Source organism: Lonchura striata, chromosome 8 (assembly GCF_046129695.1).
Source record: "Lonchura striata isolate bLonStr1 chromosome 8, bLonStr1.mat, whole genome shotgun sequence".
Classification (NCBI taxonomy): domain Eukaryota; kingdom Metazoa; phylum Chordata; class Aves; order Passeriformes; family Estrildidae; genus Lonchura; species Lonchura striata.
Genome location: NC_134610.1, coordinates 17,066,802 through 17,084,812, shown reverse-complemented (window position 1 = coordinate 17,084,812; position 18,011 = coordinate 17,066,802). Strand labels below are relative to the sequence as shown.

Genomic DNA, 18,011 nt, shown 5'->3' with positions numbered 1-18,011 from the left:
ATCAAAAAGCCACAGAAAACTGCCACTAAAATCCACATGCACACAAGCAAGTGCAGCCCCACCAGCCAAAGGGAAGTCTGCACCAGGCTTTCAGTGCCACCACGACCCACGGCACTGATGGAGCCTCGTGGCCCTGCAGCTCACAGGGACTGGCACCCATTGCCCTCACAAGCAGCACCAAGAAGATGCCCCAGGCTAGAAAGAGCTTTTTTTTTTTTACCAAATAAGTTTTAATTTGCATCAATTCCCTAATTGAATTCACAAAGCAGTCACTACTTCACCCCACAATGAAAACTGTGGAAAAGGGGAGCTTAAGGCTGAGATGAAATTGGGGCCTTAATGACAACAGCAGCATTTCAGATGAGAACAGTAAACCTCTTCAGTAAAACAAATAGCACTACTGCATTTTTAACTAGAGTGGATAAATTCACTGAATTTCTCCTTCTCTTCAAACACAAGAAACTTAAGAGACAAGATGGTGAAAACCTAGACCACTGAAATCACTTAGCTTACAATTTTTACTACCCAAAAAATCCTCCCAATGTGCAAACCATCAAATCTGTAAATTGTGGCATTACAGCCACATCATTATTGCAAAATAGAAACACCTTTTACAACCTCATCTCATTAAGAGGCAACAGGCAAGAGTTGTCTCATTAAGAGACAACAGCAAGAATCAGGTGTAGGGAAAACAAAACCCAAACCTGAGTAATCTGTGCCCCTAAATGACAGGACTCTCATCCCACTAACTACATATTCTGCATGTTATTTGTCTAATCTGGAGTTATCTCTGAATCTGTACACTGAGAACACTTGGGATATTTTTGAAAAGTGACAGTAGGAGATAAAAAAAAAAAAAGCTAATGAGCCCATGTCAGAATGTTCTAAAAAAAAATCTATTCTCTGCAGAAACCTTCCCCAGAAAGTAGCTGGTACAGCTTTCCCTGAGAGGATTCAAAGGGATTACCAGGAAGCTTCCTCCTATTGTCATTACATGACCAGAGGTGTTTTCCACTCATGCTGATACATAGAAAACACTTCAAGGAATTGTTTTTTACTGGACAGGAACCAGGTGGCACCTGTGACTCTGCAAGGGGCCCATAGAGCCCCACAGCACAAGGTGCAGTGCACAGCTCCCTGCAGCAGGGACAGCAGAGCAAGGGCTGCACGTGATGGCACTGCACAGATAAAGTTATAAATTACACAGTTATGGATTATGACAAAAAATAATGCTTTATCCAATGCTGGGTTAACTGAACAGTGAGAAGCACTTCACGTCTGACTATTTCAGGTCTTGTTCCAGAATCTCTATTATTCAGTTGTTGGATCTTTGCTTTTATTATATCTCCTTTCATACTTCACTGCTTCAAAACACTGCTAATTTATTCTCTTGTATCATAAAAATCCTTATGTATTTTTCTGACTTACTTCAAAGCACTGTTTTCTATCAGTTGGTCTCACAGTGCTTATATTCTCCATCTTTTCTTCTTGCACCTGCTCATCAAAATGTTTTTTTCTTTCCCCTCCTCCCTCACAGTTCCAAGCATACAGCCTTCTACTATTTGGCAGAAATGCATTAAAAGGTGTCAATAGAAAGATGGAGCTAAGCATTTCTGCTTGCTCAATTAAATCAGAATGATTTATAAATTATGGCCTAGTTTGGATCTACTCTCTCAGGTAATACAGTCTCTCATACTGAGTTACATATCAAAAAAAGGAAGTGTACTTGTCTTCCTTCGAGCTTCCTTCAGTTCTGGTTACTGTTAGAAACTTGTAGTCATGAGTAAGGACAGCTAAGAAGCTTACTGAGGTTTAGTAGGTTCACATTTAGTGTGGGAAGTATCTGTTGCTCCCTCTGTGCAAATAAAGCATAGAAAAACCATACTTATATTCTCTCTAAAGGCAATGCTTCTCCCCAGGCAGCACAACAAGTTGTCTGAAACTCCTGGAAAAAACATTGTAAAAGAAGGAGGTGTATATAGACTACTATTAATCTCTATATTATTTTTTCTGACTGTTCTTTATGTGCTTAACCTTACCATCAGTGTAGCATTTTAAGATTTGTCTTGATTATGCAAATCCCTTTCACTCTTGTCTATAGAATGCCACATTTCTGCCTGGATGGACCAATGTCAAAGCTCAAAATCTGTTTCACTGGCCCAACTTCCAGGAGTCAGATAGACAAAGGGGGAAACCCTCAGAATTGACTATTCAGATAATTATTCAGGGTAAAAAGACTGGGTATTTCCAGATTTGTGGTTCTATCTTTGGATTCTTTGAATTGTTATCAACCAAGCACTTTGAAGAATATCTTCAGCAGTCTGAATCCAGAAAAGATTTCCATGTTTCTGGCCTGTAACTTGTCTGTCAAGTGACACCACTTACACACACCCTTTAACTGGTAACTATAATACCTTTAAAAGTGAAAATGTGACTTTAAAAACTGCAGATCTGTACTAATTTCTTGAGGTACACCAGAGGACGAGTGCAGTGAACATCAAGCTACAAATCTTCAAGACTATCTTTTTTTTCATATTACTGCTATTTCACCCTCAAAGATACTTTGAACATAGGCTGATTTACCTAACACAGAATTATGCTAAACACTGCATTTTATTATATGCACAAATGTCAAAGACAATTAAGAACAGATTCAGCCATTAATTTCTTTTTTTTTTTTTACTTTTGACATTAAGAAGGACACAAGCCTAGGTCTCCAGAAGTTGAAAGAACAGAGCTAAGTTCTCAGCCAAAATGTGTCACATACTGGCACTTAAATAAAACCAGATGACTCAACAGAAGACACTGTTTCATAGTTCAAGATATCTCACTTCTTGGCTAATGTAACTTTCAATTGTTTCTTTTTAATCTGACTTTATATGTATATATGCATATTCTTTTTGGAAACTGTTTTAATAATTTATGAACTTTGTTTTTTTCCAAGAAACTGGTTTCAATATCGTATTGGGTCTTTGTACATTTAAAATCCATTCCAGACAGAACCACCACAGCCAATTTTTTCTTCACTGTTCAGTCTTCAAAATATAACTTGTATCTGCTGAGTTTGAAAAAGTCTTGACTTTGTTTTACTCTCAGTATAATAAACCATTGTGCAAGATTTGAGAATTTCAACCTCTAACCATCACCCCTTACAATATACTTGCTCAAAAGATTTCCACATACATAATACAAACTTCTGTTTAAAAGAAAGCCTATTCTGTAACTTGAAATTATACTGGCACATTTCCCTAATGATTTAAAAACACACTATCAAATTGTTTTCTACACATGCTTCCATTATATTTTAGACACTTTCCATAGCCTTGGACATTTCATCACATGCACTTTTTCTTTTCAAACAGCATGTAATATTCTCATGTTTTGAGACAAAGCTTGACTAATTTATTAATGACTGCCTTCTTCTCTTCTCTGTAATGTTTTCAAACTTGAAATTTTGAGAACTTTAGGAGTTTCATATCAAGTTTGTTTACTGAAAGGCATTTTCCCCTGCTTTTTCCTCAAGTCCACAGTTAGCAGATTCATGTTACAATGGCATATTTACAGTGTCGTGTTAGGAAAAAGGTAAACACAACCTAGGTCATGGTTAGAAACTGACAGAACACTGCAGCTTCAGTAACATCAACATTACTACAAAACTAGTTGTAAAGGACCACAGCACTTGTATGTTCCATTTTAGGGGCAGATACTCCAGGGCAGCTGGAGCCATAAAGCATTTCCCCCCTTCCCCCCAGTGGTGGCTGAAGTCTGTCCTTGTGAGAGCACTTGGGAACAGCTCCCACGGTGCTCCCACAGCACTAGAAACCACTGAGCTCTCCCATGCATTGCCTGCACTGCTGCCCCAGTGGATTTCTTCAAAGGAATGAATCACCAGCAAGGGCTCCGGTGGATTCTCCAAACCCCTGCTGCTAATCGTGTCCAAGTGAAAACAGGACAGAGTATGCACAATCATGCTGACGTTCATTATTTAAAGACATATCCAGAAATAAAATCTGTCTTACCAAAAGGAGGAGATTCTCTCCCATCTTCTAATCCTGAGTCCCGCTCTCTGTCTCTCTTTCTGTGTTTATGCCCGCGGTGCCGATGGCGTCGGTGACTTTTTCTTCCTCCCAGTGGCACATGAACCCCAATGAACAATGTTCGGTGGCCTACACATGCAAAAAGGTGTCTTTGAGAAAGGAACTATGGCAACATAGCAACATATCCTTAACATATCCTTAAAAGCATTAATGGTATCGTTCTTATGATAATTTTGAAGTTATATAATACTGATTATTCTAATATTAAGAGTCGTAACAGTATTGATTTGAATAATGATGATTAAGCATCACAGATACACAACCCCTTGATACAGGAAGAAATTCCAGTACTTAAGTCCTTATGATGCAGTGCCAGATTTTCTTTTTCCTTCAAATTTGCATCTTTGTTTGTGAACTTGCAATAAAGCCAGACAGGTGTTCTGTTAAATGTCTTCCAAAACAGTAACATAAAGAGACACATGGATCTCTTTGGATTGAACATTTGGTAAAGTTGCTGTTTGCTTTGTGTGTACAAGAACTTTACCAAACTCATTCCTATTTATGAGCCAAACCTTGACAGAATTCTTGTGGGAAATTCACTGAATAAAAAACTAAGAAAGGGAAAAAAATAAAGAAATTGAAAAAACAACAAAACACTGTGTAAGCAAGAGCAAAAATCCCTATACCATGTTACATGCTCACATCATAAATACATTGCTGGTATCTTAGGGTGTTTTCATTTCTTCTGTTTTATTTTTTTAAATATATGAGAAGGTACATATTGTATGCCTGCTGCCTTCAAGCCTGATGAATTTTATGTTGCTGATCAAGCCCAAAATGTTTAGGTCTCTTAGCTATGTGGGCTAACAGAATCAGAGCACAGTAAAGCATTTAGAAGAAGGAGAGCACAGCAGAAATGTGCACTAACCAGAACAAATGGGAAAGGAATCATGACTCACTACAGGCAGGTCTCCTGCATTTACTCAGCAGAAAGACATAGCCCAGATTACTCATCTCAAATAACATTATTTTCTCCTTGAAATGAACATACACAGGTCATGGATATTTGCTGCTTTGCTGTAATCATTCAGCAGTGTCAATGATCTAAAAAAGGTCAAGAACACTAAGCTAAAGTAGCACGTGATCTCTAATCCCATGGAGACTCTAGAGGAGGCAGAAAACACAGCAAGGCAGCCTGTGTCACAAAACATCAGAGAAATTCAATACTGACAGGAATTCTCTGCAGAGGCAGAGCTAAAAAAGCTGGAGAAAAGACTCTGGACAACATAATACTTACTTCCTTAACTTTGATCCATGGAGAGGGGACTAGAAAGCAGAGGCACCAATTTATCCCAAGAAATTGTTTAAAGAGAACTTCTGCCTTTTTCATATTTCAAATGCATTGCAGTCAGTAGCACATGACACAAGGAAAAGTTTATTAAAAATATACTGAAGGATATGAGTAATGTAGTACTTTACATTTCTTAATCCCCCTCCTTGGACAGAAGAAAAAGCAAAACAACATTTTGAAAGGAAAGGTTTCCTCTTCCTAAGACTTTAGTAGTTTCTAGAGGTGAAAATAGATTTTTTAATTTAGTAACTAAGTACATTCCTGCTGCTTTGTGATAGAAGTGGGTATGCTTATCCTAGTTTTCTCCCACATCAATGATCAGATTGTACCTGCATCAGGAAATGCGGATTGAGACTCACATTTCAATTAATTTCCAGGGCTGAAAGCAGTACTTGAGTCCAGACTGTTCTTTATTCAGTACACTGGGATACAGTGCCAGAACATTCATGTGTGCGTGTCTGAATGCCACAGCAATTTTCTTATACAGACACAATCAGTTCACACTGAAAAAAACAGGAACCTGGAAACTGAAATAGACATCAGGAAAAACCAAAGTGGATTTTACTCTTTCTGTGTGAACCTACTGAGACCAGGAGAGTGCTACCTATGCATAATTTCAATAAATATGTGGAGAAAGGTAGGTGCTTGTAAAAAGGTTCAGATAAATAAGAGGAAAAGAAACTGACACGGGGAAAGCAATAGTTCTCTACAGAAAAATCATAGGGCAAAAAGCAAAAAATCTGAGAGTTAAGTAGTTCTGGTTTATTAAAAGATCACAACTGTGGAGCAAAAAGAGACCATCTGGGAACAAAAGAGTAATGAATTCTGAATTGCTGACAAAATGACAATGAATGATAGAAGCAGCAAAAAAAAGAAAGATTAAATACAAAAGAAATCCAATTACTGTATTACCTTACTTCAAGTAACCTTTTCATGGTAGATATGATGAGCTAGAGCTAAGAATGTAATGTATGTTTTTCTGTACAAATTGTCCAAGGCATTATTAAACAAGAGTTTCCAGAGAGCTCTCTAAATTTGCCAAGACTAGAAGGTCAAACATGGACAGAGCAGGGCAGATCTCAGGAAAACCTGACTAAAATTTCTAACATGAAAGGGCATCTAGAACTGAGTGAACTCAGGATCAAACAGGATAACCACTATCCAGGATATCCTTATAGATAATAACTGATCATGTATGGGCATTTCTTTCATTTATCTTTAAGAATTTTTTGTGTCTTTTATTCTTTACTACATCAGGATGCCAACTTAAAATGACTGAATATTGCTCAAATATTGTAAAATAATTCTGCTCTTCCATACATTTTCACAGGACCTATCTCAATTAGATCATAATTTCTCATTCTTTTGGCAAGGCTGCAATGACATTAAAGTATGGGAAACAGTAATAACTACAGGTTACATTGACATTAGGTACAACCTAACAGCCATTCTCACACAGAACTGACACATGGTTTAATAGGTGAACATAATATGTTGCTCTCCCTGCCAGATGGGTGTGCTTTTTGTGTTAAAATTGTTTTTGGAACAATGGGAGGCACTGGGGCAAAAAAATCTGTACTCTTAGCACTCCATTAAAAAGATCTTAATTCCATAAATTAAGGGAAATATTTACAAATCCTTTCTCTCCATCTCCATTTTCCCTAAAAATGTCACATCACTCAAATAGTTGTAATGGGATTTCCAGAAGTATCTAAGTTAAGTCATCAAGCATCATCAATTATAAAGGGTTATGTGTTTTCAGAGCTTTAGAAATCCCACTACATTTCTTTTTCTTTCCATTTATTTAATGCAGAAGATAGGAAGCTAGGATAAGGTTCTGGTTTTAAAGACCCAGAATGCCAGATTCTGGAAAGCATTTCTAGATGTCACTTCAGTAATTCTCAAGGGATATGCAGAAAATTCTTGCTATTCTGAGCCTGGGTTTTTAGATTATTATTTTGCTATTGGGTTCTTAAAATAAATTTAAATGTAAGGAATAATTTCTCCTTTGAAACTCAGCAACCCCAAACAACAATTCTACTTAGAGTTTATTCTCAGAAATGTCTCTGCAAGATGTATTCATATTAATAATATATGTTCCATATCTTTCTTTTCTAGGGCAATAATTTCATACCTCCACAAACTGAAGACTCTTACAGCACAATAATTTTTTTCTTCAAGTTTAGGGGAGATCCTGATTTTTCCATGTTTATATGCACCTTTATCTGTCTCAAAGTTAATCATAATTAATAGGACCCCTTTTAAATATTTTATAGTATCATTTGGATTTAATATAATCCTGTAAAAATTAAAAAGAATGTTTTATAACGGGTTATTTCTTCAATCCTTAAATACTTAAACTCAAGGAGTGTGTTAATGCTTTGAAGGTACACCAAAAGCTTCTTATACTATAAATGTATACATTCTAACTAACTTTATATTCTGTGTTTTGTTCCCCAGCTATATGCAATTTGATTCAGAATAGTCTTTTATTAAAAATAATCTTTTTACAATTTACCAGTGGATGTGTAGCACTGCATAAACATCATTGCAGAGCAGAGCAATTCAGTGCATTGTATTTCTTTAATAAGCTTTCACATTCTAAATAATCTTTGTATTTTCTCAGTTTTTAAAAATTACTTGCTCCTAAATCCTAATATTGAAAATACTAATGCATGTGTTTCATGTTTCATTTTCATAGCAGCACACCTGGAATAAATCAACATTTGAGTTCAGAGTATGTTTTTGCAAGGACAAAATCATAGTCTTTCTATGATAAAACACTACTGATGCTAATGTAAGGTTAATTGAAAAACTCAGGAAGATCAGATAAATCCTATGGCTCACTGATACCTAAACCAATTCTGCCTTTTTAAATTGTAACATAAATTAAACACAGGATAAAGCATGGAGAAGAGCCTCTCTCAGCATGGAAATTCTTGCAGGTCTCCATACTACACCAGGAATGTGAAACTCAGGTAGGTACTTCAGAGCTTCTTAGTGAACCATCCCAGTTGGTGGCAATTGTGTAAAAAAATGACTTTCCTGGATCTAAACATCCATGAGCACCACATGCTCAGGGTCCATGTGCTTGTTCTGCCTTCCACCTGGGATTGTCTGAATCTGCCCGAGGCATCTCAAGGCTTTCAGATCCCTGCTCACAGGCATGGAGGGAAGGGGCAGAGAAGGGAACAGATGGGTCTTGAAACACCTCCAGAAAGAGCAAAGGCTCTTCTGTGACCTACTGAGGAAACACATTGCAAAGGCAAGATGCCTTGAGAAAGAATACTTTGCCAGCAGTTCAAGCCAAGTCTCAGCTGACTGCTGACCTGAGCAGGACCAGTGGGGTTTCTCTCTCCTCTGGAAAGCACTCAGTGACTTCAAGTCTATCCTGTGTATTGACAGCTAGAGCTGAACCAAATGCAATTTTTAATCCTCTCAAAAATGAATGGTGAGGTAGAGACAGAAAACCACCAGTCCATGTAGGGTTAAAAAATTGCCTTTTTCCTTACAGGAAAGAAAGTGATTATGGTGAATTGTGTAGGAGTAGAGAGTACATGATTCATGATTCTTTATTGTAGTGCAGCAGGGCGGCAGAGCTGGAGAAAAAGCAGAAAGGATAAAAGCAATCCTTCCTAAATCAACAGTTTACTTTGCTGTTTGCAGTTATGTTTTGCCCAAAACCCATTTTTCACCTTTTTGCTGTACCAAAATTTGGAGGAACTGACAAGAAAACCTTCAAAGTTTCTTTTAGATTATACATGTAATTTATATTCCAGAATAGATTACAACAGAAATTATATAGAAAAAAATAAAAACAATATCCCTGACTCAAGATAACATTAAGGACAAATTGAATATGGAGAATAAAAGCATCTCGGGATGCCATTAAAGTTAAGGACCTTTCAAAGGTCATTCACTGCTCTCCCAAAAAAATCTTGCATTTTAAGAAAAGATTTTTCCAGCTTTCAGGTTGTCTAAAAAGTACTTTTTTACCAGCACTTATGTTCCAAATTTCCTAGATTCCTCCAGAGGAAACCAGAATTGTATGTATGGTTCTATCACTAGATCACAACCTTGCCAGACAAAAGAAAAAAAGCCAGCAGACACAGAAAAGAACCTGCTCAGATACCAAATACACAACTCTTTCCACTGATGGAGAGTAAAGCTGTGGTTATTGGAGGGAAGAATTTGACCTATATTTCTAAATTAGCAACAAGCAAAAAAAAAACAAAACAAAACAAAAAAAAACCAACAACAAAAAAAAAAAAAAAAAAAAAAAAACAAAACAAAAAAAAAACCGCAACCACAGTACCAGTACAACTGTGTTAAAAAATGTTAAAAAATGAATGTTTCTATCTTCTGATGCTGCTATTTAGCAGCTTTCACCAACAATGGCAAATTGGTTTATGTCAGTTTCATCTGGGATTTCACAAAGTGAAGTATTTGAATGTATTAGTCCCTACAAATACCAAAAAGGTTCTCTGTCTGTGAAGCTCAGAACAAATTCCAACCAAATTCACAACCAAACCTTATCATCAGCTAAAGACTGTGGTGTTCAGCCAATACTGTGGCACTTGTTTGCTTCCATTATTTCATTATTCATCGTTTCAAAAAGATTCTGTGAACATATCCTTCAGACTTGGTCAGGAATCTTGAAGGTGAACCACCTTCCCACTAACACAGAAACTGCTGAGGAGGGACAAGGGGCGCAAAGGGATCAAACCAGGTGACTGCCAAGACAAAAGGAGAAAAGTGTGATCTCAAGGAATATTGAATTACACAAGGAAAAAAAAAACTAGATGAGGGGCACTACAGACATATGTGTCTTATGGATCACAAATGGAACAAAACCTGAGTATGTGATACCTGGTAGGCAACAAAATGAAAGAGCAACCTTTCAGGTACAGACTAAGCCAAATCAGTCTAGACTCTGCTTCCTCAGGCAGTTTGGTTTTTTTTCCCATGGAATGCAGAGAACATTGCTGCAAGGAGCACGAGCGAAGTCAGAGTCAACGGCAGGATGAGCAGGAGCCCCAGGGAAGCACAGGCAAGGAAGCTTGGAGCAGAGGGTCTGCACTGACATGGCACAAATCATTTGCAGCAGGCTGCAGCGTCCTGGGAGCCAAAGGGAAGGGAAACCCTGGTTGATGCTCCTCTCTGACCAAGAAGAGCCTGTGTCTGACTTGTTTCTACATTGAGGTACAGGTGAATCAAGGCCAGGTTATTAAAATTTATATTCTTTCAGTCCTATGAGCTGCTAGGACCTATTAATTTTCAGGTAAATAATGTCAGTGGCAGACAGGTATGCTATGATGTTATTTCTACAAAAAAGGTCCAGTCTTTTAGAGAATAAAAGACTACTTAAAACACTTTAGCCACTCAAATCTCTACTTAGTTATAATATATGGAGTGTGACATTTAATCACAATGAGGTTTTTCATCTATTAACCCTAACAGTATAAAATCAAAATTTCATTAAAATAATTTTTAAATTACTGTCACAAGCTAGAACAAATCTAAAAAGGAAAAAGTTAACTAAAATAACCATTTTTAAAAGAGAATAATTAAATACTCTGGAGTTTCACCTTTTTTGCTATGCACCTACTATCAAAATTATTCTTCATGCAGATTGTTAATTACAAAATATCTTTACAAGATTTACAATTGATTTTTGGTTTATTAAGTTTAAAGTCTCAGCTTCTGCATCATTCTGTGTTCTGCTATTATATTTATATTCTAATTAAGCTTGAAGGTTTTTTGTGACTTTTAGTAAGCAATCCACACAATCTGAATTTTGTAAAAAGTGTCAGGAGACATATTCTGATCTACAGTCATGCATATACCAGATACAGTGTTTCATATGTCCTCAGAGATAAGAAACATGGCAAACTTGATTTTCCCCGAGGCAAATTTTCCCACGCCACTTAGGCAGATTAAAATGAATGAAACATAAAAAGCTTAAGCAAAGTCTTGACTTCCCTGAATCAAGGATCATTTTTGCCATTTTCTCCAACAGAGCCAGAATTCATCTCTGATTCATGCTGGGATCTTCACCTAGCAATCTGATCTCCAGCCACCTCCCTTTTGAAGCTACTTCTCAAACCAGGTAATACCACAGCAGTTCTGAAATACTCTCACAGAAATCCTCAATCTGCAGCTGAGCACCTCCAGCAAGGAGTCCATGGATCGGTCACTTTTCCCCTCAGCTACTACAGTGGGCACAAGGAAAAGACCTCGGTCACAGAGTATTTAGTGTCCATCCCCTTGCATATCTGCAGAGTCCAAAAGTCAGCATGCGACCTGAGAGAATCAGAGACCTCCAGCCCAGAGCAATCCCAGAATTTCTGACCGATGAGATAAGCAGCAGGTAGATCCATGTGATCAGAAGCTGTTCCTAGTGGCCGCACACTGAGCAATGGCAGCCGGGCAGAGGCAGCCCCACGCCACGAGCCGAGAGCAGCTGCCGAATTGCCCGGCTGCCCATGAAACGTGCCTAGCTGCCCTCGGTACAGGGACATGCACTACCTGGCACTTTGCAATCAAATACTTGAGAACACAGAATCAGTGCCCGATTCTCATTTAGAAATTCCACCACTGATAAAAATGACAGCATATTTATTTGAGTAGGATTTTTGTCAGCACACACATTCAAAGATCACATGCAAAACAGATGATTACAACCAGGGAATATCATCTCTTTTTTGCTTTTAGAAATGCTTTCTCAGTCCTTCCATCAATGCAATAGTCAGGCAAATGACCTATTCAATATCAGTGACTGATCCTGACCTTACAACTCACATAAAATTAACTATGTGGAAAAATAATTCGTGCTGAAAATCTGAGTGACAAACCTCTGCAAACAATTCACCTCTAAAGCACTACAAAACTTAAGTAAAAAGATATAATTTGAAGCACTTACTGCAAGTATCATTACTGGCACTAAGATGAGCACCACATCTCTTCTCTTCCCATAGGTACAGTAGTTCCTATCTTATGTTCCCAAGCTATACTGCTCATGGAAAGAAAATACTGATCTAGAGAGACTGAGGCAAAAATCTATTCTCATGTCCATTCTTCAAGGCAGATTTAATCACCATAACTTCATGCTTTCAGCAAGAAATGTACTTGCAATATATTTCACAATGACTGCCTAAAATATGCAAGTCCAAATATTTGAAATTTGAAATTTCAGATGGAAATTTTAGTACACATTTAAATCTGTATTTCTGAAGTTAGAATGTTGATAGTTTAAACTTAAAAAAAAAAAAGACAAAATACTTACAATTGTAAGATTTAATAAGAAGAAGTTTAATACTGATTTTCAGATTTAGACCTGTAGCTCTTCATATGAATTTGAATTTTTGAAATGTTGCTGCCATGGTGCCATTAAAATTTACATCCTGGCAAAGCTATTCTGCCCTAGAATATTCAGTAACTAGCTATTTACATTTTTAAAACATAAACCAATTAAATGTCTGTCAAAAGCTAATTACATAATACATATTAATAGTCTGGTAATACTCTTTTTCTAAGATATGCAATTAGCACCTGATTATTTAATTTCATATTTCATAGTTGTTATGTCATTAGGAAAAAGGTACATTTTTCAGCAGAACCCAACACAATGTCAGTGAGTAAGACATATTTGTGAGTCACGTTCGCTGTTTCCAGGGGGAGAAATGCCTAAATGTACTGCAAAACAAATGGTCATGCTATTAACAGCAACTGGATATTAAAATCTGCACTGTCTTCAAAACTTATTCTGTCACTTGGTATTTAAATATATGATTATATATTTACAGACAAACTGATCTGAACTTAGAATGAGCATGAAATTATCTGAGAAAGCTAACTGCATCATGAAGGATTGATTCTACACTGAAAAAATTGTTTTCTTAGAACATTTTGAAACAATAGAGTTTTATTTTTAATAAAAGCAGATTCATTTGATAACTGCATAAATTTTCAATAATCTAAATTTAATTCAACTTAAATTGATGGGAAGATTGTGGGAGTGTCACTGCCATGTTCCAATTTCTACTGATAACATCCTAAGAGCATATCTTTGAATAAATTTTTTCCCTGATATTTCACAAGAACAACTCTATACATATAGGATGGTGGGGGAAAAATAATTAAATACAGTTCTTAAATTATGTTCCATATAGTCACAAGTGGAACATCACAGTAATTCTGACAACCTTAATGTGATTTAAGCTTATATCACTGAGCTTAAAAACGTCATTCTGAAGAAAGCTGTACATCTTTAAAATGCCACCTTACTATCATCAATAAAATGACTCAGCAAAAGGATATTTTTGTGGGTTGACTCACCCCACAAAATCTCTTTGAATCAGTACCATGGACAAAGGGAGACAGGGAGCACCCACTATTTTATTGGGTGTTTCTCTGAGGACACCAAATACAGTGGTTTCTCTTTGATCAAGGATGCAATCAAGTGAATAAAGACCACAGATTAAATGTGAAATTCAAGATAGGAGGTTTTGTGCCTATGCCCAAAACTGGCATTGCCAGCCTGACCCACTGGTACTCTCACCCCTGGAGACACCAAAACTCTAAAAGCTACCCTGAAACATCTTACCTGAGCTCTATCCTTGCACACACCCAGACTTCCCCCAGGCTGAGTAGAGAGCTACCTACCCCATACATGCCACACTGCACAACATCTGATATCCTTCTGTGAGAGCCAACCTCACACAGACACAGCCAGCCCCTCTCAAATGCAGCTACATCTGCTTTTTGAGAGAGGCACTACTGAAGGAAGCAGTGACATAGAGTTGCAGTGTAACATTGGCATTTCAATGAAATCATCAATATGGCCGATGTGTATCAGAGAATACAAAGTTCATACAGACAAAAAAAAAAATTTAAAAATTATTAAGTAATCAATGGTAGCCATTTAGAAAACTCTAGCTCCTGCACAGATGGAGATAACTCACTTTAGAACTGAAACAGGGAACTTTCCAGACAGAGCATGCTGATCTTAGTATTTCTTTTGGGCTGGTTCATGTGTGACAATGACAGGAATCTCCATGTCCCACTACAAGAAGCTAACAACATCAGCCAGTTCCAGTCTCAGCAAAGGGATATCATGTGTGCAACAGAAACTCATTTTCATCATAACTATGACTTGGGAGTTCACACAACTCAATACAAGAATTAGTATAATATACATTAGTAACCAAAATTTGGGATACACTAAACAAACAGAAATGCAATTGACTCATTAGACCAATATCTAAAGAGTTCTCATAATTTCTCCGTTTCTTCTACATGGTAAAGTTAGGTGGTTTCTGCAGTAGATATCAGTAAATATGTATCCAGTCTCTGACACTCCAGAATCTTCTGGTTCAGCTGAAGATGTGGCTAGGCAGCCACATGAGGATTGTAATGAAAATGTAGAAGCCTTTATAGGTAAAAAATCAGCAGTCCTGCTTGCAATTGCATACCCGAAAGCTTAAAAGACTTATCTAAAGTCACACATACATATTCACAGGACTTCACCATAGATCACCAAAAACTAGCAAACTCCTTCCACCATCATCTATTTCTGGACACTGCTGTGAGAGAAAATAGTATTTCTCTTTTTAAAATAAATGACAAGATTCTACTCTCTTGTCTCTTTGCATCCCTGCTCAAATCAATAAGTTTACACATTGGAATTATATTTCAGTACTTTCAGAAGAAAGTGACAATACAAAGCACAGAAAAATCATCCTTCACCTTCTAGATCTTCCTTTTCAAAATGTGTCTTGAGAATGGAGCGAGTTCCACCTCTATCCACAACAGCCTCTTCATCATTTCTCTACAAAACAGAAAAAAGGACAGATAAGCTACTTTTCATTTGGAAACTATTGGCAAGATTGTATAGAACTATAAAACAAAGATGATTTTAATATTTCAATATTAACTTTTCCAACTCGAGAACAAAAAGGGATTTAAGAATTTAATTTTACTTATTAAATCTATTTCTTATGTATCAGTTTTTACTTGAGGTATGATAACAGCTAACTTTGATGTGCAAAACTTCTGGTAAAACCTGCAAGATAATAAGTAAACACTGGTTACTGGAAACCAAGGAAAACATGAGCCAGTAGGACAATGAAAGAGATGAGAGAAGAAATGTCTGATCAAGGCAGCTTTATTCTTGTGCACCTTAAGAAAGGGATTCACATGTATTTTTGTCTTTAGACCAGGATCTTGAGCTACATGCAGAATTCCCTATTACTACTAAGACTCCTTTTACTTTGGCAAAGCTAGACAATAACACTCAGCAAAATAAAACTAACACCATGAAAACAACTGGCTTCACTTACTAGTGAATTGCAAAGCCTTTTGTTTACAGTAGATGCTGTGCTAAAATGTTTCACTACGAGTTTGACATCACTTCTGAAAAAATCCAGCTTCTAAATACAGACTATATTTCTCAACATGAAAGAGTGATTTCCATTAAATTATTATGCAAAATGATGCATTATAAAAAAGTACCAATTAATATATTTACTTGTCATTAGTAGAGGGGTTTTAGCAAATGATATTAGAACTTTAACTACTTGATTTCAATATGCAAAATTGGTATCTTCAAGCAAGTCTGAAGCAAGGGGATTTAAATACCAGAGTTGCATGATATACAACTATATACAGAATGCAATGAAAAAGAATGAGAAATTAAAGTCTTTGAGCACCTCTCCTTAAAGATCAGATGCCTCAGGCAAAAAGATTGACTTATATAGCTGGCTGTGGTGCATTCTGGATGTAAGCTTTGTTTCAGGCTCCTTTCTTTTTTAAAAATAGCTGTCATGCTGTAGCTATCTTACATAGAAAAATCCTACGAGTGTGTCAGCACCAAGCATCTGGGCTGTTAAAGAAAGAAAGACCAAGTGTTAAAATGTCTTTATTAGAGCTTTCCCACAGATAATAGTGCATAACTAAAATATGACAATAAGAAATGGGCTTCTATTGAAAATGTTTTGTCTTTTCATAATTTAGAATTAGCTAATAGCCCATTAAGATGCACCAGGAAAGTATAACTTTGCACAAACCATTTGATCATATTAATAAAATGAATCCATTATTATAAAGCAGTTAGACATAACAATGCCATGCCCCTGGGTGAATGATTAGGCAGGATGTCAAAGGCCAAGTATTACAGCCATATAATAAATAAAGCTATTCTAGCATAAGACATTTGCATCAGACAGGAAGCAAAGTTAGGGAGAATTTGCAGTGGGGAAAATACTAAATTGCTGGGCAGTTTAAAGCCTTTAGAGATTATCTAAATAAATTAAATACAAATTAATTCATTAATATTTATCAAAATATGCTCATACACTTTGACTTCTCCTTTCCCATGTGTTCAATTTTCAGCTTCTGGCAGACTTTTACTTCTCTGCCTCCTCTTCCTGTAATGTCACAGCAAGTCTCAGCCTTGCCTCATTCTCAGAAATGGGTTTATTTCATTAATATTACAGGGAAAAACAGCTTAATTGGGAGTGCTGTGTTGTTAGCAATTCACTTGTCAAATTCTGAGCAAAGTCCAATTAAACAGGCCTGGCACTGAGCATGCTGACTTCCCAGGGAGCAGCACAAAAGCCACCTCACATTTACCAGTACAAGAGTTGTACTGAATTTACTCTAGAAGCAATTTCTGATTCCTGTACTGCCCCCTTGGAGGAGGGGAGAGTTGAGACAGAAGTTCACTTGAAGTTCAGTGCTTGAACTCATTGGCCAGTGTGGACTATTGCAATACAAATAAAAACAGATCCCACTCCACTCTCCTCTTGATTAATAGAGACTGGAAACCTAATTTCAATTAGTAAGGCTCTGCTTTTTATTAGAATTCCAGGAAAACTACTAACTTATTATTTTTAAGTGCTGAAATACATGAGTTTGAAACTGAAACTATAGGCAAGACTAACTATAATACAGTCATGGAAGACAAAATTCATGCCAACCAAACTCCACAATAACATCCTCAAGCCATGAATCTTGGGCCAATCTGCAGTTTTGGCCCATCAGTTTCACAAGGTTCAGAATAAGGCATGAAAACTAAAAACTCTTCATTGTCATGCCACGTTTATGTCAGAATTCTACCACTTCTTCCTTTCACACCATTTGAAGATGATGAAGGTACAAAATTTTACATAGGGCACAAATCTGCAAGGACTGGAGTAGTGAAACCATACAGCCATACTGCAGCAACCTGCAAACAAAGGTGTGGACACACTGACCATGTGCAAGTCCTTGGAACTGTCCATTACTGCAATGAGTTGCTTGCTGAGTCCCGTGAACACTGTGGTCTACTGCTTAAAGCATGGAAGAGGGATCCAGGAAGTCCCCGAGCGCTAATCCTGGATCTGCCACTGACTTGCTGTGTGGCCTTGGAAAGGTCACTTAATCTCTGTGCCTCAGCTTCCCCATCTGTAAAATAGGGATAATAATACTTACTCGTCTACCTTCCTCACTGGGCTGCTCTGTGCCAAAATAAATTTTCATGCAGCATTTCAGAGCTGTAGGGCACTACAGAAGTGCCAAGTCATTCAATTTAAGAAATTTTACCCATGTGAATACATAATGATAGGAAATATGAAATTGATAAA

The 18,011-nt window shown here is 37.0% G+C and overlaps 1 protein-coding gene across 13 annotated transcripts in view; it reads right to left on the bottom strand.

The window, feature by feature from the left end:
- The window catches only part of SLC4A10 (solute carrier family 4 member 10), a 185,536-nt gene that overhangs the window by 77,937 nt on the left and 89,588 nt on the right, over nt 1-18,011 (bottom strand). For 9 of the 13 annotated variants that reach the window (XM_031505427.2, XM_021528557.2, XM_031505431.2 and 6 more), the window contains exons 2-3: nt 15,136-15,217; nt 4,020-4,166 (exon numbers count right to left, since the gene is read on the bottom strand). In XM_031505427.2, the coding sequence (XP_031361287.1) occupies nt 4,020-4,166; nt 15,136-15,217 (229 nt within the window). Of the gene's footprint in view, nt 1-4,019; nt 4,167-15,135; nt 15,218-17,642; nt 17,833-18,011 lie in introns of all 13 variants that reach the window. The other 4 variants (XM_031505429.2, XM_031505428.2, XM_077784994.1 and 1 more) reach the window with 1 other exon arrangement.